Source organism: Solanum dulcamara, chromosome 10 (assembly GCF_947179165.1).
Source record: "Solanum dulcamara chromosome 10, daSolDulc1.2, whole genome shotgun sequence".
Lineage (NCBI taxonomy): Eukaryota > Viridiplantae > Streptophyta > Magnoliopsida > Solanales > Solanaceae > Solanum > Solanum dulcamara.
This window is the reverse complement of record NC_077246.1, coordinates 50,294,676-50,305,643: the sequence shown is the minus strand read 5'-3', so window position 1 is coordinate 50,305,643 and position 10,968 is coordinate 50,294,676. Positions and strand designations below refer to the sequence as shown.

General features: G+C 35.0%; 2 protein-coding genes across 4 annotated transcripts; both read left to right on the top strand.

Annotated features, from left to right (window-relative positions):
• The first annotated feature begins 1,300 nt into the window (after positions 1-1,300).
• LOC129871108 (pentatricopeptide repeat-containing protein At3g03580) lies at positions 1,301-3,871 on the top strand. The gene has a single exon (XM_055945982.1). It carries the CDS (start codon positions 1,821-1,823, stop codon positions 3,867-3,869), a length of 2,049 nt encoding a protein of 682 aa, XP_055801957.1. The 5' UTR covers positions 1,301-1,820; the 3' UTR covers positions 3,870-3,871.
• Positions 3,872-3,901: 30 nt separating this feature from the next.
• Positions 3,902-7,813, top strand: LOC129871109 (probable polygalacturonase At1g80170). Of its 3 annotated transcripts, none has more exons than XM_055945983.1 (9): positions 3,902-4,731; positions 5,056-5,184; positions 5,374-5,547; positions 5,656-5,676; positions 5,757-5,964; positions 6,368-6,449; positions 6,622-6,730; positions 6,984-7,100; positions 7,226-7,813. In XM_055945983.1, exons 1-9 carry the CDS (start codon positions 4,498-4,500, stop codon positions 7,529-7,531), a joined length of 1,380 nt encoding a protein of 459 aa, XP_055801958.1. In that variant the 5' UTR covers positions 3,902-4,497; the 3' UTR covers positions 7,532-7,813. The 3 variants fall into 3 exon arrangements, with proteins under 3 accessions (XP_055801958.1, XP_055801959.1, XP_055801960.1); XM_055945985.1 differs by having other exon boundaries at positions 4,487-4,731; positions 4,989-5,184; XM_055945984.1 differs by lacking the exon at positions 5,656-5,676.
• The last annotated feature ends 3,155 nt before the right edge of the window (positions 7,814-10,968 follow it).

Below are 10,968 nucleotides of genomic sequence, written 5' to 3'. Positions count from 1 at the left end.
AATCGCCTCTACCTTGCTTTCCCATGATTCAGGAAGAATACTCAAGAGTTTCCTGATAGCTTTTCAAGTTGGAATTGCTTCTCCTAGAGAGTAGATTTCATTGATTATGGAAGCTAACCTTGTGTGCATATCTTAAATTGTTTCTCCATCCATCATTCTGAACAGTTCATATTGTCGATTCAGATTATCGATCTTGAATTTCTTGACTTGATTTGTTCCCTCGTGAGCAGTTTGCAAGGTGTCCCATATTGCTTTTGCATCCTTACGTGCAGAGACTCTGTTGTACTCATCTGGACCTATTCCACAAATTAAGATCTTCTTAGTCTTTGCGTTGTTTTGAATAGCTCGTTTGTCTTCCGCATTCCACTCCTTTCTATCCTTTGGTACCTGTGTTGTCCCATCTTTTCCAGTCTTCATAGGAATAGTGGGTCCATCTAGGATAACATTCTAGAGATCTGGATTATTTCCTATCAGGTGATCTATCATCCTGTTTTTCCACCACCCGTATTATTTTTCATTGAATAGTAGAGGCTTTGTCTGTGATTGTCCTTCTTGTGCAGTAGGTGGTGCAACCATTGATCCTTTCAAGATTTGAATCTTTGAGTGAAAAGAGTTACTCTGATACCAATTGTAGAAACCTATACCACCTAATGATTTCAAGAACCAGGTTCTTAAAAGAGTAATACGAACGTAAACAGTAAACACAAGACACAAAGTTTATTGTGGAAAACCTCCTTGCTCAAGGGAAGAAAACCCACAACCTACACCTTGTAGGATTTCCACCAAACTTCACTAACTTTCAAAGAGCGATTTTAGATTACAACTCAATAATCAAGAAACTAACTCAAGTACCTAAACTCTAACGATTAACTATAATCGCAACTCAAACTCTCCAAGAAGTCAAACTCACTTCTTGTTACAAGCCTCACTTTCTACCTTAGAAAATTATGACTCAATAATATTCCTAAGTAGAGTTCAAACATATGAATTAACTTTCAGAAAGAAAACCTAACTCTAGTTCTTCTTTCTTCGATGTTTTGCTCTTGAAACTCTGCCTTGTCTTTTGCTTGAGAAATTCGATTTCAGATTTGCAAAGCCAAGAAATTCTTTGTGCGACATTTTCCTTTTATAGCATTGGGTTTTGAAGACCGAGTTACAAGGAAAGTATAACTTTAATTTTATTGTTTATCCTTAAAGAAGTCTTATTGTGTCGTCTTTCCTTATTCTGCATTTTTGACTTGTATAAGAATTTGTCCAGTTTCTCACGTTTGCGTACTGCACCATCCAACAAGTGAACCTGGTTCTCATTTGTCATTATCAAAACCTGCTTGAATGTTATTAACAATTTTTATTATAATTTTATTCCGTATCCAAAAACGAATCTAAAATAGCGAACGGAGGTTCTCGGAAATCCACACCCATTACGGTAGATTCTGTTATTATATTGAGAACTATATCTCCTTATAGGAATCCATAATTAGATGTTTAGCTGGTTCCATTGCATGGAAGGGACGAAGTGCTTTTGTCCAGCTGCATACGGGATCAGTTCTTGCTCTGCACTTTTTTATTTTTAAGTCAAACTCGTTTTTCATTCTAAAGATTTTAAAACTAGACAATATTGAGCTGCATGTTTTTTTTTTTCTTTTTTAAAAAATAAACATAAATAACAAAGTCAACAAAAAAGGAAATCAGTCAATAAAACGATACTTTATTATTTGTTTGATTATTATTAGGTATTAATTTATTTTACTGGACAAATTGAAAATTCTAAATTGGCCTGAATTTTTAGGCTCACCAGTTTCCAAGGCGACTAATGCCTAATGCCCTTGAAATCTCCCTATGACTTAGCTGATTATTTTGTTTTGTTTCCGTATTTACCCATGCGTACCAAACTTTGTATAGCGTTGTTTGGCAGAAGCAGATACGTAACAACTCATTCTCACAATTGCCAACAACCCATTCTATCCCTTCACTTTTGCTCCATAAGCAACTATGATGTTTCCTCACTTAACAAAACATTACATGATGTTGTCAAGTGTGGATCTTTAACCTCTGCACGCCACATGTTTGATGAAATGCCTAAACGTGATGTTGTTACATGGAATATTATGATTTCTGGATATAGTCATAATGGGTTTCCAAGAAAATCACTCAACTTGTATAGTAAAATGGTTTCTCAAGGTATTAAGGAGAATTCATCCACTTTTACCTCTATATTGACCATGTCTGCTAACGCAGGTTTGTTCAAACAAGGGGTTGAGATTCACAGCAGAGTAGTTGTTTTGGGATGTAGCATGAACTTATATATTGTCAGTGCACTTGTTAATATGTACATAAAAATTGGTTTTATAGATGTTGCTTTCAAATTGTTTTATGACTTACCTAAAAGAAACTTACCGGTATGGAACTTGGTTTTACGTGGAATTTGTGAATTGGGTCGGTCCGGTGAGTTCTTAAGGTTGTATAATGATATGAAGTTGGAGAATGTCGAACCCAATGGACTTACGTTTTGTTACTTGATTCATGGTTGTTATAAAGAGAGACTTGTTAATAAGGGCAGGCAGCTGCATTCACATGTGATTAAGACGGGATGGTTAGAATCAAATATTTTTTTAGCTAATGTATTGGTGGATTTTTACTCTGCTTGTGGTATTTTGGTTGATGCCGATAGAGCATTTGAATGTATTCCACCTCAGGATGTCATTACATGGAATTCCATGGTTTCCGTCTATGCGGCCAATGATTTGTTACATGAAGCTGTTCGAGTCTTAGAAGAGATGAGATTGTGGGATAAACATCCCTCTGCTATGTCTTTCGTGGCATTGTTGAATTTATCAAGTCGCACAAAGGAACTGCTATTTGGAAAACAAATACATAATTTTGTTATAAAACTGGGTATTGATTATGGAAGTGTCCTCATTCAGTCGGCTTTGATTGATATGTATGGGAAAAATGATAACATTCAAAGTTCAATTACTGTATTCCAGTGTTCCCGTGAGAGAAGTCTCGAATGTTGCAATTCAATGATGACATCTTTTCTGCATCTTGGTTTCCTCCAAGATGTGTTTGAGCTTTTTAGTCGGATGGTTTGTGAAAATATTGTGTTTGATGAAGTGAGTTTGTCCTCAACAATTAAGGCACTATCATTGTATTCCTCTCCTAGCATGGATAGCTGTGGCTTGTTGCATTGCTGTGCAATAAAATCAGGTTTTGATTCTGATAGTATGATCTTATGTTCTCTGATTGATGCATATTCTAGATCTGGACAGATTAGATTCTCTCAGCAGATTTTTGAAGCACTTCCCTCACCTAATATCATCGGTTTCACTTCAATAATGAATGCATATGCTCAGAAAGGAATGGGATATAAATGCCTTGCAGTGTTTGAAGAAATGATCCAAAAGGGTCTAAAACCAGATAAAGTAACATTCTTGTGTATACTGTTGGGATGCAACCATTCAGGTCTAGTCGAAGAGGGGAAAAAGATTTTTGATTCTATGAGAACTCTTCATGAAATCATTCCAGACAGGAGACACTATTCATGTATGGTGGATCTTCTAGGCCGTGCAGGTCTAGTCAATGAGGCAGAAGAGCTGCTAATGCATGCTTCATCGGAAGGAGACTCTGTCATGTGGAGCTCACTTTTGCGAAGCTGCAGGATTCATCAAAATGAGCATGTTGGAAGAAGAGCAGCTAAAAGGTTAATGGATCTCGAGCCAGAGGATCCTTCTTTTTGGTTACAGGCCTCAAATTTTTATTCGGAAATTGGGGAGTTTGAGACTGCCGTATACATTCGAGAGGTTGCAGTGGCAAGGAAGTTGAGCAGAGATATTGGCTGTAGTTTAATTCGGGTGCATGAGTACCATTAAATCTACACTTAATAAAAAATAGTGTAAAAGGGACATCATGGATATTTGGTCTGCAGGACATTTTCTTTAAAAAAGTATATCTACCAGAAAGGGGAGACTTTCTCTGCCTCTATACTTTTGAAGCAAGAACAGTTTGCTGCTTGTTAACCGACTCCACTACCAAAATACAAGTTTCAGAAGAAATTTATATGCCTTGTTTGGTCTCTCCAATTACCAAACAACTTTTTTTCTAGTGCTCCTTTTCTTTTTCAAGATTTTCACATTTATTGATGAAGTAAAACTACTTTAATGGTAATTTGACTGCCCAAAAGGGGAACTTTTGAAGATCGACGCTGCAACATTTATTGTTGTATGGGTGACAAGGAATCTAGAGGAGCCTTCTATTTATGAATAGTGTATTGAACCATGCTGAAGAGTAAAGCAACGATCTCTAAAATGATATTCTTACACTTGAAGTGTGGGCTTGTAGAAAATGAAACACCTTTATCTACTTTCAAGCCAAGCCATATAACCCCACTAAATCCTCCATTTTCAGCACTAATACATCCATATAAATTAATACTCTGTTGTCTCCTTTGATTTATGTAAAATCAAGAAATACAGAACAAATACCAGAATCCCCTAAATCATGGCTAAGAAACTCTTGTTGTTTCTTGTTTTGCTAATGGGGGCTCTTGGAGCTGCAAAAACCAATTTTTTAGATGATGTCATCCTGTCAGAGCTTGATGATTTGGATGTAGAAGACGGTGATGAAGGAGAGGTTTTTGACCTCCCCAGATGGGGAACTGATCGTGGCAACAAGATTCTTGTCAATGTTGATAGCTTTGGTGCAGTTGGTGATGGGGCTTCAGATGATACCAAGGTAATTCATTTTAAAACTGGAATGTTCGCCACAAAGATATGCTGATCGACTTCTACATGTTTTTTTATTAAAGTAGATTAGTGGATTGGAAAAGTGTTCGGAAAGTAGAAATATGACCATCCTGTATTTTACTTAATTCATAATCAAGGTTGTCTTTTGTACTGATTGTTTCAGGTTTCTATTCTTTACTGTTTAGTCTCCTCTTCTAGTTGGGTGGACAACAGACTACCAATGCTATCTTTTTTCTTGAGTTGTAGATTATCAGTGCTGCATCTGTGCAATTTGCAAGTACCTTCTCCCACTTTGTCAATTGTACTATCTCAGGCTTTCGTTGATGCATGGAAACAAGCTTGTTCAACACCAAAATCAGTCTTCTTGGTCCCTGCAGGACACAGTTATCTAGTAAATGCAACAAGGTTCCGAGGACCCTGTGCGGGCATACTGAGAGTCCAGGTTAAAATAAATGCAGTTATTTCACGTCTTGTTTCAATTTTTGTCCTCCATTTTACTAGCATTTACTCTAGAAGAAACTTATGCATATTATACTTGGTTGAAATCATTATTGTTTCCCTTATAGCATCTATAAAGCCAGCTCAAACGTACCTTACTATTGTCATAAACTGGAAACGTGATTAAAAACAGATTGAAGGAACTATAGTAGCACCGGATGATCCTAAGACCTGGAATTTTACAAAGAATGGACGAATTTGGCTTGGCTTTTTAAACTTGACTGGAGCTTTGTTCCAAGGAGGAGGGGTTATTGATGGATCAGGCAGCAAATGGTGGGCAGCTTCATGCAAGAAGAACAAGACTAATGTAACTGACGCATGCACTACTTATATGTTCTTTTGTGTTTTTACAGATAAAGATGATAGTCTTATTCTTTCATGTTTTTTCTTGTTTTGGATTATATCCCGATAACAGCCTTGCGTAGCAGCACCAACTGTAAGTGGACTATCACAAGGATCTCATGTGAAACTCTTATCAGAAATGTAAAATTAACTTACACAGAATTCTAATTGCAGGCTTTAACTATATATGCGAGCTCAGGTATAAAGGTGAAGGACCTAACAATTCAAAATGGCCAACAGATGAATTTTGTCATTTCTCGATCAGACTCTATACGAATAAGTGGTGTTAAGGTTTCTGCTCCTGAAGACAGTCCTAATACTGATGGAATCCATATAACTGAATCTACAAATGTTGTACTCCAGAATTCCAAAATTGGAACAGGTCTCGACATCTCTCATATTATCTGCTTTCAGATCTCCTTATTTGACTGATGTTGACCTCAAGAACGAATGTTGCACTATTATGTGATCTCGTCTATGAGATAAGACAGACTACAGAAAAGTATCTCTTTTGAAAATAACATTTTGGTGTGCAACTGTATTGCTTTCTTAAATGTGCCTTGCAAATAAGGCACTTCATATCTACCATAAATCTTGGCTTGAGCTCTGTGCATCTCTCATTTACTATATGAAAAAGCTAGCTTGCAAATACATACGAACCGTCCTTTCATGCTCTGTGTTTTCTCAAATAAATTGGCATATGCACTGTAATAATGGACGTGTCTTTATTGGAATATGCTTTATGATCAGAGAATAAATACTGGTTACTGTCCTTTCTTATCTAGGTGATGACTGTGTCTCTATTGTCAATGCTAGTTCCAATATCAAACTGAAGAGAATTTACTGTGGACCTGGCCACGGAATCAGGTAGCGCATTTTCCAGTTATCGTTTCCCTTTAAAATTACCTTTAGAAGTTCTGTAGAAGGGATGTAGGAGTCGATAAAGAAATTCGAATGCCAAATTATGAAAGAATAAGCAAAAATATCATTCTCACGTTGTCTTCTATACTGATTCTGTTGCCTGAATGATGCCTGCCAGCATTGGGAGCCTTGGTAAGGACAACTCTGTTGGTATAGTTACTGGCGTTGTACTTGATAATGCATTTCTCAAAGGTACCACAAATGGTTTGAGGATCAAGACATGGCAGGTATGCCCTTTGTAGTATCGTGTAGCACTTGAAATTTATTCCCATATATTGCATTACCTACATGATTGTTTGAAAATTAAGACTTTTAAAGCTAATTTTACAACAATTCTCCTTTTAATTAGCAAATAACTAGAGTCTCAGTGCACTTGACATGGAAAAGATCGATTTATTTATACAAAATTCTAAGCCCCGATGAGGAATAATTTTCATTTCATCTTAGAAACAGAATGACAAAAGGTTCTTATTTTCTTAGGGAGGATCAGGTTATGTGCGTGCAGTGCGCTTCCAAAATGTAAGGATGCAAGATGTTTCCAATCCTATCATCATTGACCAATTCTATTGTGACTCACCAAAGTCTTGCCAGAATCAGGTATTCTTCTCAATTGTCGTGTTTTCAATTGATAATGTATTACTTGGCAAAAGAAACAAATAAGATTCTCTCCGATAGTTGGGAAAGTTAATGTGACAAAGTTTCATTTGTTCTTGACATCATAGACATCTGCAGTTGAGATAAGTGAGATAGTTTACCGGAATGTTAGTGGTACTTCAAAGAGCCAAAAGGCAATCAAATTTGCATGTAGCGACAACGTGCCCTGCAGCCATATTGTTCTGAACAACATCAACTTAGAGACCAGAGATGGTACTGCTGAGGTCTACTGCAACTCTGCAACAGGGATTGGTTATGGTTACATTCATCCATCGGCTGAGTGTCTCAACTCCTCTGACAAGAAAATTAAGCAGAAAATGGATGCTGGACTTGACGAACCAAGGGAAGAATACATCGTTCATACTGAGCTATGAATTGCCATCACTCCCAACATCATGATTATTGAAGCACATATTTTTAATAGACATCTCGTAGTTTAGTGCTTACTGATTTGAGTAATCTCAGATTCTGAGATTCCTAACTAGGTAAGATAACAGGGATTCATTAAAAATATTTATATAAGACATATATTATATACTTAATTTTCTTCCATGATAAGTTCAATGTAATACACAAATTTATTGAGAATTATGTTCAGTGTTCGAATATATTGAGAGGGCTTAGGAGGGCCATTTTCTCATTTCTTATTTTTTGTAGTCAAATTCCTAATGGAACTTCCAACAGCCATTTAACAACGTAATCCTGAAATAAACTCGACTGAAAACTGCCTAGTCTCATAAAGCTTTTACTTAATTTTATTCCAATTTCTTTTCTGAACATTGACCTTGCCCTCAATCCAGGCTTATGAGTATAGTAAACGTTGGGATATATAATATAATCATGTATTTAGATATAGTATGTATTAATACTATTAACCATCATTTAAATATAGTATTTATTAGAGAATAATTGTTTATTCAAATTTAACAAATTTTTTAACAGATCATATGTTCATCTATGTGTCAACTTACTTATATAGTAGATGATTTAATGTATATGGTTTAACTTATACACGGAAGATTCAATCATCGGTTTTTTATATGCATAAAGTTTATGTTTATAGTCTAAGATGAAAATTGTACAAAACTACCAGTATGATTGTAGTACAAGTTAATATAATTTATCTTGGCTATGAGAATGGTATAATACCGACTTATTGTGCTGGTACATTTTGTATCTATCAAATGGACCAAGTAGATATGACTATTTTATACTACTTGATAAAATAAACTCCCTAGTCCATTAAATATACTTGTACTCTTAATCTTATAATTACTATTAGCTATGTATATTGTTTATTATTTTGTTTTATTAAAAATGCGAGATTCTTCAATACGCCTGGTAAATTGAATGATTATAATGCATTGGGGAACTTATAGTTAGTTGATAGAATCCATGTCTCGATCTATAGATTGATGTTACACTTTTATGAAAACTTATAAGTTTTCATGTGTAAATTCTGAAGATATGTTTTGTATTGAACCTTATTATTGTCTTGTAAAGAGTAGACTATATGGCCAATATTTTTATGCGGCAAAAACTTGTTTTGAAAGGAAATCCAACCATCCATTCACCTAATCTGAGCATCAAAATGGCTACTTTAGGCAGATTTATATCTTCAAAAAGAATCCATTCCATAAATGTTATTTTCCGACCATTAGTTTGAACAAGAACAATAAAAGAAACAGCGAGATAAAATGGAATGTAAGCTATCATTATCGTTCATGTGGGCTGTGGCAAACAGGAGGCCTAACACAAGTTGCTACAATAATACTAAATGATCGTGCCTTTAGATTGCAGCAATCACCTAATTGGCTCTTGGCCGGTGCATGCTGTGTCCCTGTGAGCTTGCATTTTATTTTCCTTCTTATTGACACATGTTGTTTGAATAAGTTTGCATGCGCTTCGACTAATTCATCAGATAATTTGTTATAACTCTTAAGTACAAAATGTTGGTGTAATATACCATAAATACAAAAATTACAGTTGAAAATAAAATGACAAAAATGAATAAAAAATATATTCAAACTGAGGCGTAGATATCTCGCTCTTTTTAAGAAGATTCAAGTTCACTACGACATAATTTACACCGATCCAGCAGAACATCTCTTGACTTGTCCCCTCAATGATACAACATCCCAACAATGTTGTATAACTCAAGCAGCTCCGAATTAGTTGAAGAGTCCGAAGCTCCACAAAAAGAACATATTCCTTCAACATATAGTTACTCTCTTTTGTATAGTGAACTAGTTGAAAACTTAGAATATTTTACTTTATCTCGACTCTCTCTTTTACTACATTAACCTCAATATAAACACAATATAAACTTTCATCTTTTCTGACACCATTCCTCTTGTATATTTCTTGTCATCAAAACAAAGTAAGATCATCACTATTTATAGGCAAAAAAATCTTCCTTGCAATGAATATAAAGATTATGAAGAGTAAATCGAGTAGATGACTGGTCTAGAGGTTTCATGAGTTACAAAAATAATTAGATAGAATAATTAGTGAATAATGAATTGTGATTATAGGAGTTTCATAGCAACTTATTACCACATTTTATCACAAACTAAATGAGAGTTAAGGGGGAATGAAATGCCATCAATGGACAAACAAATGCTGCACAAAGGCGACACTTCAATGTGCAAAGTAATGCACACCAACATGTCAACGTGCAGCAGCCCAAAAATGCAACATTTTACTAATATTAAAATGCCAAGCTAACACAAAATAAAGAGAAATTTATTGCGGAAGTCGGATATATATAGAGTGATGAAATCACAATTATTATATCTAAATGCAGCTAATAAATAGAAAATAAGATAACAATAAAAAAAACATCAGAAATTTACCAGGTTCGGCAAAAGTTTATTTTCTTTTGTTTAATTCTCGGACACAACCAATCAATATTTATTTCATTCCAAAAAAATACAAGTGAAATATTACAAGAGAGAAAAAAGATCAAATACCTTAAAAGATGAGAAGACAAGTGAGAAGTGTGTTTCAAATGAATCAAGAGCTCTATTTATAGGAATGAATTCTTCTTCTTGATGTCATCCATGACATCACTATGTGTCAAAATGTCAAGGTTTAACTTGTGAAACCATTTTGTTGTTTACCAAATTTTCACCTACAAAGTTCATGTCTTGAATTTTTGTACCAATAAAGAATTATCTTTCTACCATATATTCAAATTAATTCATCTAGAATCTTGTAAAATTTAACAAATCTCCACCTTGGCAAGATTCTCCATTTTCAACTTTCTCTCAACAACAACTTTTGATTGTGTCTTCAACCTCAATCTTCAATTTCAACAATGTTGATCAAGTTCAAACATATTGAAACTTGACCCCAGTCACCACTTTTGTCTGCATATCGATAGAGTTATCTGTAGTCCAAATTTTCTTCACTATGATTCCACCTTCTTCTATGATGTCTCGTACAAAATTATATCGGACATCAATGTGATTCGTCCTTGCATGATAAACTTGGTTCTTTGCTAATGAATAACACTTTGACTATCACAAAATATTGTGATACCTTTTTGTTAAATACCAAGCTCTCTAAGCAATCCTTGAAGCAAAATTGTCTCCTTCGCAGTCTCTGTAATTGTCATGTACTCTGCCTCAGTGATAGACAAAAGCAACTATTGATTGCAAATTAGACTTCCAACTAACTGATGCATTTGCAATAGTGAAAACATAACCGGTAGTTGATCTTCGTTTATCCAAATCATCTGCATAATCCGAGTTACAATATCCAACAAGATATTGACTATCTTCCTGCTCAAAAACTAAACCAACATCTA

Bases quoted from the DNA above. Each gene is read 5' to 3' on its own strand.
- LOC129871108 (XM_055945982.1), top strand. From the start codon at position 1,821: ATGCCCTTGAAATCTCCCTATGACTTAGCTGATTATTTTGTTTTGTTT.
- LOC129871109 (XM_055945983.1), top strand. From the start codon at position 4,498: ATGGCTAAGAAACTCTTGTTGTTTCTTGTTTTGCTAATGGGGGCTCTT. The intron at 4,732-5,055 runs GTAATTCATTTT...GTACTATCTCAG, and splicing joins GGGCTTCAGATGATACCAAG to GCTTTCGTTGATGCATGGAA. The intron at 5,548-5,655 runs GTAACTGACGCA...TCCCGATAACAG, and splicing joins GCAAGAAGAACAAGACTAAT to CCTTGCGTAGCAGCACCAAC.